Here is a 20,463-nt window from a genome sequence, read left to right as displayed (position 1 = left end):
GCCTGCTTTATCAGCCCGACATTTATTTTTTATCCTTTTTGTACCTGTATCATTGTGATATTACTACCAGATGGCTCTTCTAGAGCTTTTATATCAACTGGGTTTTAGTATCCACCTCTCCCTTCTTTCCTGTTCCCTTCCTCCCTTCAGTTACTCCCTCACTTTCTTCCTTGCTGCCACCACCACCATTATATTATTATTATTACTATTATTATTTTATTTCTTATTATTTTATTTTGGCATGGGCTTTGTAGAGGTTTGGAAGGAGTTCTTTTTAAAATTTTTAAAATTACTTTCCTTTTTTTTTTCTTTCTCCTTCTTTCTTCTTCTTTTTTCTTTTTTCTTTTTCTTTTTCCTCTTTTTTTTTTTAATACCGGGATACTGTTGTGTGGCCGTGTGACTTGATGTTTGTACTGCGATTTGGTATACCAAGCTTTTATTAAACATATCGAGTTCATTTTTAACTAAACCTGTGTACCTTGTCTCTCTTGCTGTGTCTCTTATCAGGCGATTAGGTTGCCGCTTCACTTCATCTTGCTCTGCATCCCCCTCCTGCTCCCACTCCCCATGAGTAGAACTGGAATTAACCTAGTCTGGGGTACTCTCTATTATTCAAATATCCCTGCTGCCTTTGTCCAGATGAAGCCTAGGCTTTTCCCTCCCAACCCCTTTAATTTAGTTTTTATTTTGTTCACTCAGGTTTTTTTTTCTCTTTCAGTTTGTTTCCTCTGTTGATAGACTCTCTTGAGGCAGGCGGATGAGGCGTGGAGGCTCTTGGTCCTTGTTGCTGCCACAGGAGGGTGCTGGGTGTAAGGTCCCCATTATTTAACAGCCAGAATTTTTGCTTTTTCACTTTTTAAAATGTTTTTGTGTCTCTTTTTTTTAGTGGTTGATTTTTTTTCAGATGCCCAGATGTAGCCCACTGTGTTCAAGGATGTGGCAATTACTGCATTAGATTTGACTCTGCAGTTTCCCTCCCTCACCCCAGTTTTTTCTTGCAGCTTTTTTTTTGTCAGCCTGTCATTAGTACTTCAGTGGGAAAAGAGATTACTTGAGACTTTTCCTCTGGAGACACAAGGGGTTTCTGTTTTAGAGCGCACTCATTAAATAATAATCATGGGGAAAGGTCATTTTAATGAGCCCTCGGCTCCCAAAAGAAAGCTTGTCTGGACTGAATGCTAAGCAAGAGCATCCCCAGTTGTTATCATCTACGTTACATGGCAGATCTGCCTGCAGCACAGCAAAAGCTTTTTAGTATTTCACACTGCTCAGACGGCTGTTAATTGAAAATGGGGCTGGATAGTTTTGCTTTTGGTTTTCTAAAGTTTTTTGATGTTAATCTGCTCCATACACCTGTTTGTTTTTTCTTCCCTCCAAACCCAACCTCCAAAGAAAGATAATTTAAGCTGAAAAAAATTATCAAACGCAGCAGAAAGATAGAGAACGCTGATTTGGTTTGATGTGGCTCTGGGCTGGACCCACCAGTTCATTTCAAAGGAAGCCCAAAAGACAGAAGTATGTGTTTCAAAAAAAACCAAAACTCTGAAAAAAAAGTTCTTTAGAGAGCCCAATAAATTCTGGGGATAGTGGAGTTTATGTAAGGGTGAGTGTGCCACATTTCCATGAAGAGTTTGCATTAACTTCCATTCTTCCCTTCCCTGTTCCTTCCTGCATCTTTTCTTTGTTTATTTTGCTGCTGTTGGAAATCTTGAGGATATCAGTCCCTTTTAGGTGCCAAGTTCTTGAGGGTTTTTTGGGTTTGCTTTTTGGTTTTGCTCCAGGTAAGCAGATAGGTAACTTGTCCCCAGTTGGCTTTGTCTGTTTTTCAAGTAACCTGTCTGCTTTAAAGAAAAAAAAAAAAAATCCCAGTTTTATGGGATAAAGTGCGGGGCGGGGAGGGGATATGGGAGGAGGTTGGGGAATCTGGAACAAATGGGGAAATGCACTGTAAATCCCTCTGGGGTGTCTTTGAATGGTGGGGAAACCAAAGATGCAAAACCTCCTGGGGTGGGAGGTGGGCCTGGAGGGGGAGGCAGGGAGGGATTATCGGTTATAGTTTTGGGGTTTTTTTTCTGCAAATGAATTTTTTTTTTTGGTTTTTCTTTCTCAGAAGCATTACTTGAAGGGATATTTGGGTAATAGGGTTTCTAATGGCTTTCCCTGATACTAAACCGATTAATAACCTCAGCTTTTCTAGAAGTGCTCGCTTTCTCCTTGCAGCTGCTTGACCAACCCTTTCACCCCTGCCCCTATCCATGATGCTTTGAATGTCTGTGTCGGTCTCTTGCATTTGCTCTCACGCTGCACTAAAGAAGCAAAGTGGTTGGCTGTTGTAGGGCAGACACTTCTCAGCGAGGGTCACTAGCCATGAACCCGAACCTTGACCATTGTTATGTAGGTAGGCAAAATCACTTTTCTTTATGTCATCTGTCAGCCTCAGATGTTTCAATGTTACCTCCGTGAATAATGACACGTAGCTCTCTGCATTTTCTTGGTTATTTTAATCTTTAAGATGATTGCTGTCCGCTTTCGACTTTCCTCTGTCCACGAAGAGTCTTGCATGGAAGATTTGCTTGTGTGTACGTGTTTGAGGACTCCAGAAATGCTTTGCTGTTTGCAGACATTCTTTTGGAGAACCCCTTAACCTAGCAAAGGGAAGCATTTGCAGATAGGTCCAAGACAAGAAGCCACGGTGCTGCCTGCAAAGGCTTTGCCACCGTCCTTAAAGGTTTCTGGGCCACGATGCAGACTGTCCTAGGATCAGGGTAGTTGGCTGGCCATGGCCCTGCCAATATCTGCGTCAGAGGTAGGAGGAGCTGCAGGAAGACCGGTTTTCTTCTGGTTTGAGATAGAAGGGGTAGCGACACACTGCTTTCTTGCAGACCAAACACCACCTTGCCGTTCTGATAATGGGCAAAGCTTGTGGTTTTTCATCCAGTGACCTTGGAGAGGAAACAACTGATGTGGGCCAGAGCCACATGGGACCTTTGAAAACCATCAGATGGGTAATACCATGCGCTTTCCGAGGCTGAAGACCAGTACTTCCTCCTCCTCCTCAATACTCTGTTTTGCTTGAAAAATCAGTAAGAAATTAATACTAAGAAATTAGCACCTTCTTCTCTGCTCTCCTTTCCCTGACTTGGAGGATGATTTTATCCCAGTGAAAAACAGTGAGGGGTAACCGGTTCCCTACACAGTCATTCCCATGTAATAGTTGTAAGATTTTTAATTTTTTATAAGTACTTCTGGAGTCAGCAGCACAGCACATATGGGGAAAAAAAAAAATCTTCCAGTGATGAGAATTGGCTTGTTTGACAAAAAAAAGGTGCAATCTTAAATTGGACGTTCAAAAATAAGTAACCTCCAGAATTCGGACAGATCACAGAAATGAGATGTCAATGACCCAGTAGCTGTCTAAAGTCTGCCTGTACTTAGCCTGCTTTGTATGCTGTAGGCCTGCTTGGTGTTATGAGAAAATCATGCTATTTTTTTTACAATGTGAAATGACTCTTTTAAGTGTGTGTTTTTACTTCCCCCTTCCCAAGCCTTTCCTCTCCACACCCCCCTCAATCCGTCTTGTTACATCAGTCTTTAAAAACCAAATTGCTTAACCAATTTCTGTTCATCATTAACAAATCTTCATTTAACTGCTCTCCTATGGTAGGACACCATGGCAGCTTAGCTGTTAAAAGCCATGAGAAAGTTTAGTGTTTTTAATTGGGTTTGGTTTTTAACTTAATGCAGGTAAAAATTTTAGAAAAAAGTGATCGTTGGCTCCAGTTTATCTGACATCAGTAGCATTTAAATATGAATTTATTGTTTGTTTTGGCTTTAGAGTTGTATGTACAAGTGTGGTTGCATGTGTGGGTATATACACACATATACATGCTGTTAAAAGTGTCAGTTAGAAAATACATTTTTAACTTTGAAGATTTTTTCCCTTACCTCAGTTCTAAGAGAATTGCCATTGAAGGAAAAAACAATTTTTTAAATGTCATTTTCCCCATTGTTAACTAAAAGTCACCTTTTTAGGAAAAAAAACCTGAGGCTTCAATTGTGTAAAGGCATCTGTGTGTACTTAATTTTGAGCTCACACATACTTTGGGTACAGTGGGAGTAAAACTCCTGCTTCACATTAAATACGGGCATCGTGAGTCTCTCCAAGAAGCCGCGCAGATGGCCATAGAGCACCAGTAGCTTATTTGACCATAAATTTGAGGACTGAGTTTAGAAGCATGTGGGTTTGGAGCAGAGCCCCAGATGTGTTCTTTTTGTTTCATTTGTGAGTTTTTGTCCCTTGGAAAATCGGGAAGAAAAGGAGCAGGGATCATGCTGTGCGCTTAGGGTGGAGTTAGCAAGATCTGCCCTCACCATGAGAGGTGGAGGAGGATAGATCTGTGCTGTGAATGTGTTAAAATGTGTCATTTTCAGGCTGAAAATTGTATCTCTTGCAGATAAAAATATAAGCGTTTTGGTAAAAGTGCTAACAAGAGACTATCTTCAGTTGTCTTTCCATAGTGTGACACTGTATATTTGAAAGGTTAGAGTAACTGCCAGGTATGTTACTGTATCCTACGTTTTCTGTAGCGTGAGTAATAGCCACTTTCATCCTGGCTTTTAAATCTGTTTTACCTTGGTACTTTTGAAATACTGTAGGTGTTAGGCACCCCTGTGCCCTCGCACATGCAAAGTGCGGCTGAGCCAAGGGTGCTGTGGGTGATTGTGTGGGACAGGTCATGGAGGGATTTTCCTGCAGAATTTCCCCATTTTTGCTTGTTTTCCTTCCCAGTTGCTCAACAAATTGCTCTCCGCTTGGTTGGCTCTCTAGGTCTGGCGTGAGGGGGCTGTACAGGTTGATTCTAATTTTTTTTTTTTTTCTGTTTCTGCTGAGAATTGCTGAATTTCAGAGCCAAATGGGGTGTGTGGAGGAGGTCTCGATACCCCATAGTGTGTCGCTGAACTCGGGCGTGGTTTTGCAGCTTTTCAGGCAGGTGGTTTCCAGATCTCAGAGTAGCTGGGTTCGTCTGGATTTGGTTTTTTTTTTTGGCAAAACATGGCAGAAAAACAGCAGTTGTGCCCCCTTTTCTGGTAGGGGAAGGAATCTGATCCTAATTTGCTCCGAATTTTTTTTTTTTTGCATGTGGTTTTTATGCAAGGAGTGAGCAGGTCTGTGGATTTCTTGGTATTTACTGCAGGGCTGTAGGTTTAGTAGCATTTTTCTATCACAAAGGATGAGCCTGAGCAACTGAAATGGGGAAGGGATTTTTATGCAGTTAAAAATTAGTATTCTGTGACTCTCTGATGTATGCTACAGAGATAAGCTCTCCTTGGTAAAAAAAAAAAACAGCTATCCATTACTTTAGTTGATAAAACACAAGGATGAGAACACTGTTTTCTGACATTCCTGTTATTTCTAATGTCATGGAAGAATAATCCAAAGTGGAAAAATAACACTTGTGTTTTTTGGTTTTTTTTTTTAACAACCAAGTGTCGAGGACGTTTTTATCTATCCCAGAGGGCATATGTGAAAAGAAAAGGATTTTCATGTTCATTCCAGCTCATTTTGAAGGGATCTGGTTTCTCATTTGGCTGGCTTTCAGAGGCAGGGATAGCGGCTGCTGGGGAGCTGGCAAGTGGGCTCGGGCAGGGAGAGCGGGGCTCCTGCTAGTGGTGGAAATTCTCCAGCAACCTTGATCCTGCTTAAGCCCTCAATTTCAAGAGAAATGAATTATCTTTTCCAGACCCACTTTTTGCAGTTAGATATGTATGTTTCTGTGTGCTCATATATGTGTGTGTACATATATGTGTGTGGTATATGTGCATTTGTGTAGTGGCTCTTGCTCACCAGCACTGACTGGATGAGATACCGTTAAAATTAATTGCCTTTGAGCTGATGACAGATTCTTGAGAAGTGCTGTAGAAAGGGAGAGGTGCCATTCTCAGAGCATCTACCCGCAAAACACCTGCTGGTTATACACACCGTAAGGAAAGCCCCAGCCTACTGCTCTCTGCAGGTGTCAGCCGAGGCAGCCAGCAAGCCTGATTTCTTCACCAGAATCAGATTTTGGGCTGTGGGCAGCTCTTCTTGCCTGTGCTGAGCTGGGCTTCCCTAGCCTGAGCTGTAGAGAGGGAAATGAAAGGCACGGAGAGTTTTGAGGCAGAGCGTTTACACCTTCCTACTTGTCACCAGCACTACCTGCACGTTCCCCCCTTACGCATTCCAAATCCATTGCTTTCAAATTATTATTTCCTTCCTCTCCTTTGCATTTCTGCCCCCTGTCCCTTTTCCTCTCTGTGTCCTCCTTGCCTCCCACTGTGGCGCAGGCTGATCTCTGGTATTCCCCTTCCATGCTGATCTCTGATTCTGATTACGCTAATGGATTTTGTTATGGAGGAAGAGGTGGTGGGCGGGAGGGGAATCCCACAGCTCCGAGGTTGGGATTTTCAAAGGAATTAAGCTTTTAATTCCTCCTGAAAGCTGCAGGGAAAGGGGTGCGTGGTGTCCTTTTCAAATCAACACCCTGCTCTTCCCTCCCTTGCCTTGAATGGGTCCTCTTTGCAGTACCCAGTATTGCTGTGTCCTTCAAGGGTGGTGGTAGGCAGGATGACACCGGCTATATGGCTGCAAAGACACGTACGTGTCCATGGCCAATATCTTCTGGCTCAGCTCATGGATGGCTCATTGCTACTTAAGTGAGCGTAGAGCAGCAGGAAGGTTACCAGTTTGGGGTGGAAATGTGGCTGATGGACAACTCGATGAGATTTGTAATGGGCTCCTTCTTTTCTGCGTGCTAGATTCTAGCTCAGAGGAAGAGGAGGAGGAGGACGAAGAGGAAGACGAGGAAGCAGAGGATTATGGGACGGATGGCACCGACAGGCTTTCATCGCCTGCCCTTGACGAGAGCGGCCTGGGCCTTCTAGCAAGGTTTGCCGCCAGCGCAATGCCCAGCCCCATCGTTCCTCCTCCACTTTCCATTATCCAGCTGGAGGCCAAGCAGAAGGCGAAGAAGAAGGAGGAGCGGCAGAGCCTGATGGGTGAGTTGCATGGTTAGGGTTGGTGGCATGGGGGCAAGGTAGAAGGTTCAGGATGTCCTTGCGTGCTGCAAGAGAGCAGGGTGTTCCCCAGACACTGTCTTGCCCTTTCTTTGTTTTTGGCTGCTTGGTCCCAATGCTGAAGGTGTGGGAATCTCCTGGCAAAAAAGTACGAGCCGGTCACGGATGTGGCAGGTTTAGCAGCTGCAGCCATGGCTTTCCTAGGCGCAGTTGCCTGTGGCTTCCTCAGAGTCTCCTTTTTCTCCTACCTGGCGACTCCTGAACAGTCGTGCTGCAGAGGCACGCGATGGGATACTTGTGTCCCCTTGGACAGAGTGCTGAAGGCAGTGAGGTGCTGTTACATTTTAGGAAAGGAAGCATATGCTAAATGCAGCTGATCTTAGATACCCAAGAGAAGCAGAGACACCCAAGCAGAAGAAAAACCCCCTTCAATCAGCCCATCCCGTCAGCTTTCTCATAGAAACCAGACAGCAAGCCTTGAAACAAGCGTTCCTTCCTCTGCGCATGTGTTTGCAGTGCCAGACCCTGTGTTTCTGTCCCCATCTCTGTCTCGGTTTCAGTGTGTTACACGTAATTGGCAGTTTCATTTCTTCCCATCCCCGTGCCCTGCTGCACAAGTGCCCATTGGTGACATTGTTCTCGTTCAGACACATCTATATGGGCTCCATTTATAAATTCTCTATTAATATTTATTAAGTGATAATGGAATTCGTAGCACGCTTCAGAATGGAAAACGATGTCTTCCTTGGGAGCCCAGCTTGTTTTAGCACCGTTTCCATGCTTATTAGGCTTTTACCAACTTGCTTCAACAGCTTCTGTTAAGAATTTATTGTCTTGTAACCTGCCCTCCTTGCATCCGGAGGCATCTAGAATTTGTCTCATGCGGCAGTGAGAGAGACGAAGGGGTCGGTTTTTCATTTTGAGCCTTGCCAGCTTTGATTTTGACAGCCTTCCTCTTTTCCTGCTCGTGTTGGGGCTGTCTCAGGGGAAGAGGTTTGGGTAGAAGACGAGAGCGGGTTCCTGCAGACTGAATTCACACCGGAAAGTGGGAATATTTGAGAGGGAATGACTGAGAGAAGATGCTTTCCATGCTTGTGCCTCATACGTTTTTTTTTCGTTTACGCGTGTGGATGTTGCTCAGTTCCTTTCTCACAGAATCACAGAATCACAGAATGGTAGGAGTTGGAAGGGACCTCTGTGGGTCATCTAGTCCAACCCTCCTGCCGAACAGCAGGGACCGTTCACTGTTGGGCTTGAGAAAAGATTCTGCCAGGCGAGGCCTGATCTCAGACAGACATTGCTGGTCTGAAGGCAGTCACGCAGATGAGAGTGCGGAAGGGCAGATCCACAGCATGTTGGAGGAGGGACCTGAGACTGGTGAGAGAGACCTGTGGCTGGTGCTCTTTTGTGGAGACGGAGAACGGGGTTCTGATGATGTTTCTACACATCTTCAGAGGTGCTGTGCCATTGCATGAGGTCCGATGCCCTGGGAAGTAAATGGATTTAGAAAATGTGGGCTGAGTCTCTTGTTCCAACGTAGCCTTACTGCGTGACCTCGGGCGAGTTTCTTCTTGGCTGTTTGTATCCCTCTGTGCAGCCACAGTGCTTTGCCTACCCTCCTGTCCATGTTTCTGGGTGTGTAGGTGCTGCCTCAGTTTCCCTTCTGCTCTTGGAGACGTACGATCTCACTCTCCTTTATCGGGTTCTGGGGAACACACTGCAGGTGGTGAACATCTTGGCATTTCCACATTATTTCAGGCCTCTGGGTACTGCTGTGCCCGTGATGCTGAGCAGAGGCGAATGTGAGGGGATTTCCATTTGCCACAGACAAAAGATCATTTACCTCTCTTGACTTGAAGGTGATTACCTGGGCCAATAACAAGATCTGTGGTGTGTGGTGGCCAATGGGAGGAAAAATAAGCTTGAATACTGGGTTTATTCAATTAGTTAAAGAGATTGTTCTCCTGTAACAAAGGTGAGACTAGAGAGGACTCCCACCAGGAGGGAGGAAGGCTCAGTGTGAGGGTTCATGCTTTGCTTCAGCTGGGGAACTCCTTTTTATGGAGGGGCAAATGTTAGAGGATATTTTGTCTTACAACCTTCCCTGCGGGGTTTTGGTTGTGGGAGAAGGGAGAAAATGGAGGCAGGGAACACACTGACCCAGACTGCCTGAATGGGTGGACTCTGGTTTAGGGCAGGGGAGACTTATTTTCAGGGAAACCAGTGTTTTATGGGGTGGAATGCAGATCTGAGGCATGTGAGGATTGGAAAGCGGAGCACCAAGGACTCTGCTGAACCGATACGGCATCTGCCATGGAGCCCGAAAGCTTCCAGTGGTACGTGGTTGCTCTTGGCTCTGCCAGGGCTTTGGCTGATGGTTAAATCCTTTGCACCTAGGGACGGAGTTTGAATACACTGACTCAGAGAGTGAGATCAAGATCAGGAAGAAGTCTCCCTCAGGGCTGCTGCGGGGGAAGAAAGGGCCACTGGAGGCAAGCAGCATCCCATCGAGCCAAGCCCCCAGCAACCTCGACTCCGGATCTGGGAGCGCTGACAAGGCCAAGCTTGGGTCTGAGAAAGGCCGCAAGCTGAAGAAATTCAAGTCCCCCAAGGACTTGAGCTTTGAGTTTGGGCTGGAGGCCAGTGATGATGACCTGTGGAACAGGCGCCGGAGCGAGCGGATCTTCCTCCACGATGCCACCACATCCTCGGCCATGATGACCCCCGCGGCACCTGCCAGCTCCACTCCTGTCTCCAAGCCTGGGCGCTGTGGCAAGGGGGGACCCATGAGCCCCAAAAAGGAGGGCAGCAAGGGGAAGGAGAGGAAGGAGCTAAGCAAGGTAAGGAATGCGCTGGCACAATTGGTGTGGGGACCCTTGAGAGCTGAGGATGAGGGGAGGGCGATTAACTCCGCGAGGGCAGAAGAGAGTTGAGTCCTGTCTCAGCAGTTGACCCAGTGCTGTTTGGCTGCTCCTTGTCACCCCTGCCAGCCCCATGTACACCTGGATGAGCTGTCAGGCTTGGATCTGATTCGCAGGGAGTAAAAGCCTGTTGTGTTTGAACAGGGCAGGTTACTTGTGTCACCCTCCACGTCCCAAATCCGCCCTGCTTGGATTGTCCAGAGTGGACATCCTGCATTAAAACATCTGTGGAGTCTCTCTCCTTCTCTGCACGACCTTACCTGCTTGCAAGCTGTGGCCCTCGTGCTGGCCTTTAAGGCTTTTCGCCATTTATATGATGTCTTCTGAGGGCTGTCCCTGGCTGGTGGTGGCAGTGATCTCTGGGTTGCTGAAGTCTCAGCTCCCTCCGGCTCCGGTTTAGTTCATGGCAGTATTATGGAGGAGCACTGATTGCAGGGAGAGTTAGACAAGTTAGTTGTGACATAAGGCCAGCTGGGATCTTCTTGGAGCTCGTTGAGGGAAGGTTTGATGGGCAGGAGTTGCACTCCAGGGTAATGAAAAGCTCTCCCCAAAACGTGTGAAGCGTGAAAGCAGAGCTGGGAGATGCAAAATGTGGTGCACTCAGTAAACGAACTGCCAGCTGAAAGTCATCCTACCTGTGTACAGGCTGCGTTGCTCCACCTTTCCCCTCTCCCTGGGCCAACAGCTTTACCAGTCCTCTTTTTACTGATGGGAGTGCGTTCTTTTTAGCAGCGGAAGAAGGGTAAAGAAACACCCTGCTGCTCCTCCTCGTCGTCCATGTCACCTCCTGGCATCCCTAGCTCCCCATCTGATGTTCGTGTCAGCTTGGCGAATGCCCTGAGCTCCACCAAGAAGAGCAAAGCCAAAGTGAAAGCCAAGGAGGTGAAAAAAGAGGTGAGAGGCTGGTTCTAGGTGAGCTGGAGGGTTGCTGGCAGAGCCCTGTGCTTTTCCTGGGCTGTTTCAGTGAGAGAGGGAAAACAAACCTGTGGGTTTTTCTGGGGGTGTTACAGGCAAAGTGCTGGTTTGGGTAGCCTAAAATCCAAGAAAGACTTATCAGGTAGTACCTGCTGCTACCATCTGGTGTTGGTTTGACTGCATCCCTCAAGTTAGTGAGCAGGCAGGATTTTCTCTAAGGTTGCCACAGGGTGGAGGGAGAGCCTTCACGGACAGCAAGGAGCAAGGAGACGGTGATGGAGTTGCCCTGCTAAGCACTGGGCAAGCCAGGTCACCATGGGTTTCTGCTCCATCGCTGTAGCTTGTCTTCTCTCATAATGCACGTTACTGTGTCTTCTCACGTGATTTCTGAGTGTAATGCTTGTGGTCTGTGTGTAAGAAGTGGATCGTGGGGCTTTGAGAAGAAATAGGAACAGTGCTTGCTGGCTGTTTAGTGAAGACAGGGTCTCAGGAACACTGTGCAGAGAGATGGTGACTGCAGAGCAGAGCTACAGCTGCTTGCTCTACAGCATCTCTCCTGACCTCCGGGAGTGAGATGTGGCTGGGGTGTGTGAAATAGCTTTTGGTCAGCTGTCAATGATGCTTGGAAATAAACCCAGAAAAACAAAGGTCTTTGTTCAACCAAAAAACAAGTTTGGGTACACCCATTTAACTCTGTGTTATTAACATTGCTGAGGGTGGAGACAAGTTTGTCCCAATATCCTCAGGTTATTTGTTGCTGGAGGAAGGTGAGATGGGATCGGACTGTTGCCTGTTGTCATCCAGCTGACATGCTGCTTGCTCTCCTGCAGAACCGAGGGAAGGGAGGAGCTGTCAGCAAGCTCATGGAGAGCATGGCAGCCGAGGAGGATTTTGAACCCAACCAAGACAGCAGCTTCTCAGAGGATGAGAACATCCCACTAAGCATGCTGGTTGAGCGACCGCCCACACCAGGTGAGATGTGATAATTGTAGAGGAGCTGGGCAAGTTTCCCAGGGCTGTTCAGAGGAGGATTGTTCTGCTTTCACACGTTCCTCATCCAAAGCCAAAGTCCTTGGGGTGGAGATACCACTTTTCCGGTCAGTTTGTCTTGCCAAAAACAAGCCTTATCAGAGTGGCCCACTGTGACTTCTAGATGCAGCCTGGTCTCTGAGCTGCCTGATTTTCATTTACTGGTATATTATTACAAAGACAGGGAACTTTTTATTATTTTCCTCTGCCAGGAGCTAGCCAGAGAGAGAGAGTGCCCTTTCTGCAGAGGGCTTGCTGGCCTTCTCCTAGGGGAGGGTGACGCTGGGAGTATGAGGTTTCCTTCTCTCGTTGCAGTCACTTTGTCATGTATGGTGCTCTCTAATCCCCATCTTGCTCCGACACCTCACAGCTCCCCGCTCCTGCATAATTGACAAGGATGAGCTGAAAGACGGTCTGCGTGTCCTCATCCCCATGGATGACAAGCTGCTCTATGCCGGGCATGTCAAGACGGTGCATTCGCCAGACATGTGAGTTGAGGGGCTGCTGTATCCACCCGGGCTCTGCCAGTGACTGGGGACGTAGCTGAGGCAGGGGTCGATTCGGGGGTTGCGTGGAGCTGGCTGGAGAGGCAGTGACAAGAGTCTGGCAAGGAAGGAAGGAGGGTTCACCCTGGTTTATCAGCAGCGTTGAGGAAAATCCAATTACGTCTCATTAAATGCTCTCAACTAAACTGGTGGTAGGGCTCAGAGGGTCATGTTGGCTGATCGGGGTGATGTCTTCCACATACCGTGTCTGACCAGGCCTTTGTGTTTCAGATACCGTGTAGTGGTGGAAGGCGAGAGGGGAAACCGTCCCCACATTTACTGCCTGGAGCAGCTCTTGCAGGAAGCGGTATGTGAGGCCAAAGGGTGCCTGAGCCCGGTTTCGGGGTTGAGGAGAGTAGCTGGTCGCTTCCTCCTCCCACAGCTGGGGCTGCAGGGGTGCCCTGATCCTGCCTCCATGGCCAGTCTGGACAGAGCTCCACTCGGTGTGGGTCGCTGCCCTGTGGCTGAGCTCCCTCTCTGGCAGTGGGCAGTAGGCCTGTGCGCCAGCAGGGATAGTCCTTTGTGGTGCCCTGTGAGCGGACAGGAGGCCATTTCCCAGCAGGGAAATTGTCCCTTGTCTTCTCCAGAGCTGCTTTGCTACACGCCAGGTGTGGTGGGATGGTCTGTGCTGGTGCCAGGAATGTCATTAATTGCCTTCCTCTTGCCCTGAGCAGATCATCGATGTGAAACCACCTTCAGTGCGATTCCTGCCTGAGGGCACGAGAATTGCAGCCTACTGGAGCCAGCAGTACCGCTGCCTCTACCCAGGAACAGTTGTCCGAGGTAAGGACACCCTGCCTGCTCTGCGCTGTGAACCAGGGGTGTCTCGGTCCTTATGTGTCGTGAGGGATGTCGGGCTTGTCTGGGAAAGCCTTGAGGTCTGCTGTGAGTGTGCTGGAGGTCAGAACCTGGCCAGTTCCTCTCCTCCGGGTCATGCTCAGCTCAGTCGTGATGTTGGTTTGATAACATGCTGTTGTTCTAGGAGGTGCGCTCTCGTAGGAAGAGGTCTGAGCAATTTACTAGCTTAAAGTATCAGGGACATGCAACATACTTCAGAAAGTCAGAATTAACTCCAGCCCAGGCACCAAAGGTTTCTGAGGTTGGGGAAGTTTCTAAATTACCTGCACACTCACAGCTTTGCCTCTGACACATCAGCTCACCCATCTGGTCCCATTAAAAAGCCAGTGAAGAGCCCTGGACAACTCTGCCATAGCTGGTCTTGCTTTTGGGCTCTTGGTCACACTGTGAGTGTATAAGGAAGAATTACTTACGAGTTACACACCAGTGATGCTGATGCAAGAGAGGGTGGAAACACAGCTTAGTTCTCTTGGAGAGAAAGTGAGAAGTGTCAGCTTGCGGTTGCTGAGAGTAGTTACAAAATGCAGGTCAAAACCAAAAAGATACTGCAGTGAAAAACAGAGAAGTGAATTTCTGCAAGGATAGAGGGAAATAGGGGAAAGAGGTGGGAAGTCAAACGGGAGTGGTTGTTATGTTGTGGAGCAGTGCTGTTGACAGGGAGATTTTACATTGAGTGGGCTGGTTTAGTATGATCAGGGAGCTGCCATTGCAGAGGGAGCCTTCTGTGCTCTGCTTGCACAGCCTAGGAAAGGTGGGGATGGGATGCTGTGGAGCTGGTACAGGATCCCGGTCTTCCCCATGTCCCCACTTCCCCTGACAAGGGGTTTGTACTCTTGTCCCTAATCCCATGTTCTGCTCCCCCAACCCACAGGAGCCCTGGATCTGGAGGAAGATGGCGATCTCATCACGGTAGAGTTTGATGATGGGGACACGGGACGAATCCCGCTGTCTCACATTCGGCTTCTCCCGCCTGACTACAAGATCCAGTGTGAGTCTTGGTGTTCAGGTTTTTGCCTGACATTTCTCACTATGAAACACAGGGAGTTTGGGGTAACCTCCCTCAGATTTTGGGCCGAGTTCAGGCACTTTCAGTCACAAAGGTTGCACCATCAATTATGGACATGCAGAACTGGGGTGGCATATAACCCATTGGGAAAAAGGCCCAGTCCCTATAGCAAAATTGGTTGGGGTATGTTCCCTGTATTGCATGTCTGTTTTATGTGTTATTTGACCATCTCTTCCTCCTGTTCCAGGTGCTGAGCCTTCCCCAGCCCTTTTGGTGCCCAGCACCAAGCGCCGTAGCCGTAAATCCAGCAAAGACACTGGAGAAGGAAAAGAGGGAGCTACGCTGGGGTCAGAGGAGCCTGTGTCGAAGGGCAAAGGGCGAGGGAGAAAGCCAAGCGTCAAGGCGAAAGCTGGTAGGTTGTCACCACTGCCTGACCTGGAGTTGAGAGAGTCTTTGCACAGTTCCCCACCACCCTCCCTGAGTTAGAGCTGTTGCTTGGGGCAGGATTTGTAGGGGAATCGATTCACTCGCTCTGCTGTGGCTACAGTTTGCAGGAGGCTGGCTCAGAAGCTGGCCTGCGCTGCGAGAGCCTCCTTCTGTCAGTCAGCGCTGCAGAGCAGGGTCCATTTTTCATCTGGGCCCCTCAGCAGCCATCAGTAGGGCCAAAGATGCAGGAGATCTGCAGTTCGGTTCCCCTGCAGTTGAAGCAGCATCCCTGGGCATCGCCCATCAGCTGCTCACGGGCGCTGGCATCAGGCCAGGCTGCCTGGTAAGGCTCTTCAGGGAGCAAGGAGGACCTGTGACCTTTGGGGATACCTCAGCAGCCAGGAACAAGCCACCCTTGGCCAGAGGCCGGTCAGCATTGGTGTCTGGTTGTGTCTGAGCTCATAGTGCCTGTCTGGATGGATACCTTCATGCTTTTGTGTTTCTTCCCCTCCGCAGAAGAGGCTGCCTTGCCAGAAGAGAAGGATCAGGTTGAGTCTTCACCCGTTACCCCTTCAGTCCCAGAGAAGCCAGCCTGCTTGGGCAAGCCAAGCATGAAAGGGTCGCGAAAATCGCAACCGCTGCCGACTGGAGGCTCTCCTGCCCCCACAGAGGAAAAGCGGTCAAAAGCCAGCAAAATGAAGATCTCCACTAAGCTGCACAGCCCCCCCCAACCCACTTACCAGCCTGGCGTGTTTGGCAGCATCCTGGGCACGGAGCCCTACAGTGACCTTCCAGGGACGCTGGCGGCCTTCGGCTCCAGCGATGCTTCGGCATCGAAAGCCAAGGCCAAGAAAGGGCGGCCCACAGAAGAGACGCAGGAGTTTGGCACCATGGTCAAGGCTCAGAGGAAGCATGACAACGAAATCCTTATCAAGCTGGACCATGAGGGTGTGATGTCTCCAAAGACAAAGAAGATGAAGGAGGCAATGAGGATGCTGGAGGACTCGAACCTGGCCAGTCGCAGAGACAGCAAGAGTCTCTTGGGGCTGGGCTACTCCTCTGCAGTGGGTGCGGAGGGCAAGCAGAAATCTTCCCGAGCCAAAGCAGCTGAAGGAGATGCTTCCCCTGCCAGCTTTGGAGGAAAGTTCGATGGCTCAGCAGAGAGCCTCTCTGCTTCAAAGGATCAGGAAGAAAAGGCAGCAGCTCCAGCAGCCGTGGAGGAGTCAGAGAGCAACAGCAGCGACAGCAGCTCAGATTCAGAGGGAGAAGAGGAGGCTGAGAAGAACCAAGAGGAAGCCCAGGACAGCAGCTCGGCCAGCTCGCGAGCATCCACCCCTCTCTCTTCCTCCAACTCCTCCTCCTCTTCCTCTTCTAGCAGCAGCTCCTCTTCATCCTCCTCTTCCTCCTCTTCCTCAGCCTCATCGACCTCTTCTTCATCAAGCTCCAGCTCTTCTTCTTCCTCCACTACAGATGAAGACTCCTCCTGTAGCTCTGATGACGAAGTAGCTGAGGCGCAGCCAAGTTCTTCAGTGCAGCAAACGCTCCCACCCAAGCAAACGAAGCAGGCAGGGAAATCCCGCGCGTCCTCCCACCCCCAGAGCCAGAAACAGCCGGCGCAGCAGCCGGTGCAACAGCCGGCACCACAGCAGAGCGGCAACAAGAGCAGGCCCAAAAAGCGAGAGGGCATCCACCTGCCCACCACCAAGGAGCTGGCCAAGCGCCAGCGGCTGCCGTCGGTGGAGAACAGGCCCAAGATCGCTGCCTTCCTCCCCGCGCGGCAGCTGTGGAAGTGGTTTGGGAAACCCACGCAGGTAAACAGAGCCTCTCCCGCCGCTCCGTAGCGCTCAGCACTGGCGTTTGCCTTGTGGGGCTTCTGAAGCCGTGCCCGTTCCATTCTCCTGGGGTGGTGAAACTGCGCTGGCACAGTGCGTCCCCGGCCAGGGTCTCCAGGAGATCGGGGTTGGACTTGGCTGTGTCTAGGGGAGCCATCCTGTGTGGTGTGTCCCTCTGCCCTCTTCCCGTGGGAATGCCTGTGGACACCATGGCTCTGTCAACAGCAAAGGGTGGGATGTGGGACAGGGTGAGCAGTGGTGGGTGGGGAAAACCTGGGTGATCCCTGGCCTGCTCACCTGTGCGATCCTTTCTTGGCAGAGACGAGGAATGAAAGGGAAGGCCAGGAAGCTCTTCTACAAGGCCATCGTCCGGGGCAAGGAGATAATCCGCATCGGAGACTGTGCGGTCTTCCTCTCAGCCGGCCGCCCCAACCTGCCCTACATCGGCCGCATCCAGAGCATGTGGGAGTCGTGGGGGAACAACATGGTGGTCCGAGTCAAATGGTTTTACCACCCAGAAGAAACCAACCCTGGGAAGAAACTCAACGAGGGCAAGGTAGGCTGGGCTCCTTTGCCGAGGGGGCTGCAAAGCTGCTTGTTCCCTTTTATATCCAAGGATGAGGGAAACACCCATGGCCCAGTTCGTGACTGGTACTGTAATGGGGGTGGCCCCATCTTCTCGTGTTTTGCGGGCTGCCTGTGGTGCGGACAAGCCGGGTGTTCACCCCTTGAGAAGCGCAAGGGTGGGTTTTATTGTTCTAGGAATCAAAGACTTCCGTGTTGGTACAGAAAGAGTGTCAGGAGCCGGATCGAGTGTTTTTACAGTGTAAAAACGAGTGGCCTGGTGCTCAGAAACACTGAATTTCGCACACATGTGCCGTGTGGTCTATAGTAGGCTGGTGGTATTTACTACCAGTAGCTGTGGATGGGGAGTGAGGTTGTAAAGGCTCGTGTGGTGGGTGGGAGGCGATAGCCTGGGAAAACGACGAATTCACCTGCTTTTCATTTCTGTGTTCGCCTTCCTCTTCCTCTCGGGCACAGCGCTGGGATCAGAAATCGGGCCGGAGTCTGTCCACGGCTTTGCAGGCTTCCAGCCAGAGGAAGGACTTTATGGAGGTTGGTGAGGTTGGGGGAAGGGCTGGGAGGGGACGCTGGGGACACCACAACAGATGCTGTGGGGCGATGCCCCCTGAGCTTCCCTCACTCTTGGTTTTTGCCTCAGCTGCCGAGTTGGCAGTGCCCGGGACTTCGGATGGGTGTTCCTGCGAGGGTGGGAGTAGCTGCTGGTGCTGGGTGCTGGGAGGAACAGAGGGCTGGTACCCAGCACCCGTCGTTGCAGTGAGGATGACAAACTCCCGGCCTGCGTATTCCCCTGCCCGTGCGCTCGGCAGCCGCGGCGTTCCCGGCAGTGGGAGCTGAGCGCGAGCGAGGGCTGAGGTGTGGCGTGCTGGGTGGGCTGTGGCTGCCGTGCCCGGGGGCCCGTGCGGGTTCCCGGTGTCCCTGCCCTGGGCTGGCGGTGGGGAGGAGTGGGGAGTTCTGCTGGAGTGTGAGCACAAACCCTGGCCAGTTGTGGTGGGCGTTTCTCCTGCATATGGAAGATGATGCTGTAAATGGCTGTGAGATCTAATTGCTCCTTTTCTTTCCGTCTCCGTCCTTCCATTCCTGTAACTCAGCGAGCCCTCTACCAGTCCTCTCACGTGGATGAAAACGATGTCCAGACCATCTCCCACAAGTGTCTTGTTGTTGGGCTGGATCAGTACGAGCAGATGTTAAAGACGAAGAAGTACCAAGACAGTGAGGACCTCTACTACCTTGCAGGGACCTATGAGCCCACTACGGGCATGATCTTCAACACCGACGGGGTCCCCGTCATCTGCTGACCGCCCAGGGGACACGTGCCACCCCCTGGGAAGGGACGGGACAAACCTGAGGACGTGCCTGTTCAGACGACATGATTGTTTCTTTCAATGCTCAGAACTTCTGTGTCACACTACAGACAGGAGAGCGCGAGAGATGCGAGGAGGAAGGAGAGGGCTGAAGAAAGGGGTTGGGGAAGCAGTTACAGGACTGGAGGAAGATGCTGTTGGGTGGTGGTGGTGGTGCTTGAACCCCAAGGCTCTTCTGGAAGTGGCTTTAAGTAAGGTGACACTTGACCAACTTCTCCCTTCCTCCTTTTGGTCCAGGAAAGCACATGGGTCTCGTGATCATTTCACCAGCGGGACTCCCCGCCAGGAGGGATCCCTTTTGTGTCCTTTGCCCCCATCAGTAACGCGGAAGGACACGCACTGGCCTTCAGCGTACGCTCCTCTCCGTCCTTATATTCCCTTTCGTGCTTAGTTTCGCATGACCCTTTAGGAAGGACAGGGTGAAAGACAAAGGAGATGAGTCTCTCTTGGCGCCTTTTCACTGTTCCCTTGCCCTGGAGGCCGCTGTCCACAGCGTGGAGCAGCGAGGGGCAGAGCTGGCCCTGGCGTGGTACGGCAGGAGAGGGCCTGGGCCGGGTGGAAGAGGAGCCAGCATCCAGTCTGCGCTGCTGCCTTCCCACTGCCTCGAACAAACGGCCTGAAGCCGCGTTCCCTGTGACTCGGCGTCCCTCCTGCCCTGGAAGGGCACGGGGTGGGGCAAGCGCCTGGCTGGGGGTGACACTTGGCGAACAAAGAGCTCGTCTGGGAGCGTGCTGCGGTGAAGGGGGCCAGGGAGTGACGGGGAAGAGCTGCTGCTCGGTGCGTGGAGCAGAGGGGACCGCAGGCCGTTGGATTTGGCATCCTTCACCCGGCTGTGCCCGCCTCGCCTTGCCCGGGCAGAGACTGGAGCTCCTGAGAAGCCCTCGCTCGTCGTTCGAAGGGAGCGGGGACAGAGTGCGAAGCGCGGCTGTGCCCGCCTGTGGCGTTTCCACCACCAGAGCCCCGCCGCTGCTTTGGCCTCGGGGAAGGGACCGTCCAGCTTGCTCCATCCAGCCGGCCAACCTCCCCACAGCTCCTGGGGAGCCGCCACCATCTCTGCCTCCTCCCTCCGGAGCTGACCCACCGTCTCGCTCCCACCGGACCCACGGTGCCGCCGTCACCGCACCGGGGCTGCACCCAGCCGGAAGGGACGCGGCAGAGAACCACGCGACGATGCAACATCTTTGCACTTAACACGAAAAAAAACCAACCTCCCAAGAGACGCACTGAACTTTGCAACTACCGACTGGCACTACAGATCGCTAGGACGCGGAGCGGGGCCCGGCTCGGCCGGGAGCGACGGCCCAGGCTCCCGTGGGGAGACGCTGAAGACAAGGACGGATTGGAAAACTATCCGCCCCGGTACCGGCTGCGGACCGGGGACCGGCGGCTCGGGGGAGAGGGACGCCGCTGCGAAGTTACCCCTCGTCCTTTAAAGGAACCACATGGTGCTGAGCCCGTGCCATCTCCACCCCGGGGCACCGGCGCGGCGGATAGCGACGGTTCTAGCCTGTACAGTTTTAATGTACCAAAAGACTCGTTAGCCCTCCTGTATTATAAGTCTTTAAATGGATTCAACTTTTTAATTATAAATATAAATATAAATATATATATATAAATATAAACTTTTTAAAACTGTGAAAAAAATTATGAAATTATAAAAAAAAAGGAAAAAAAAAACCGAGAGAAATGAACACAGTCTGACGTTTAGAATATTATTTTTTATTTCCTGTTGGATTGTGATTGTAAATGATCTGGGAACAGGCACACCCCCCACGCTCAAAGTGTACTGTACTTCTAGAAGCAAATTGTGTGAGCCTATTTTAAAGAGCGAGAGAGAGCGCGCGAGAGAGATTTTATGCTAATGTTAAATAGAAAGCACTTAAAACCCACTGCCTTCTATGGAACACAAGGATATTTCAGACAATCGAGAGG

General features: G+C 50.6%; 1 protein-coding gene across 1 annotated transcript in view; it reads left to right on the top strand.

Moving 5' to 3' along the window:
* Nucleotides 1-20,241, top strand: part of TNRC18 (trinucleotide repeat containing 18) — a 59,439-nt gene extending 39,198 nt beyond the window's left edge. Inside the window, 13 exon segments of the mRNA XM_075436852.1 lie at nucleotides 6,796-7,035; nucleotides 9,451-9,893; nucleotides 10,704-10,868; nucleotides 11,720-11,861; nucleotides 12,289-12,406; nucleotides 12,695-12,770; nucleotides 13,138-13,246; nucleotides 14,193-14,309; nucleotides 14,575-14,739; nucleotides 15,270-16,564; nucleotides 16,905-17,141; nucleotides 17,627-17,701; nucleotides 18,259-20,241. Coding sequence (XP_075292967.1) covers nucleotides 6,796-7,035; nucleotides 9,451-9,893; nucleotides 10,704-10,868; nucleotides 11,720-11,861; nucleotides 12,289-12,406; nucleotides 12,695-12,770; nucleotides 13,138-13,246; nucleotides 14,193-14,309; nucleotides 14,575-14,739; nucleotides 15,270-16,564; nucleotides 16,905-17,141; nucleotides 17,627-17,701; nucleotides 18,259-18,465 — 3,389 coding nt within the window. The 3' untranslated portion in view covers nucleotides 18,466-20,241.
* Nucleotides 20,242-20,463: the final 222 nt, after the last annotated feature.

The sequence above is a fragment of the Opisthocomus hoazin genome, chromosome 15 (genome assembly GCF_030867145.1).
Source record: "Opisthocomus hoazin isolate bOpiHoa1 chromosome 15, bOpiHoa1.hap1, whole genome shotgun sequence".
NCBI classification, from domain to species: Eukaryota; Metazoa; Chordata; class Aves; order Opisthocomiformes; family Opisthocomidae; genus Opisthocomus; species Opisthocomus hoazin.
The sequence above is the reverse complement of the archived record's forward strand: the minus strand, read 5'-3'. Positions and strand labels throughout refer to the sequence as shown.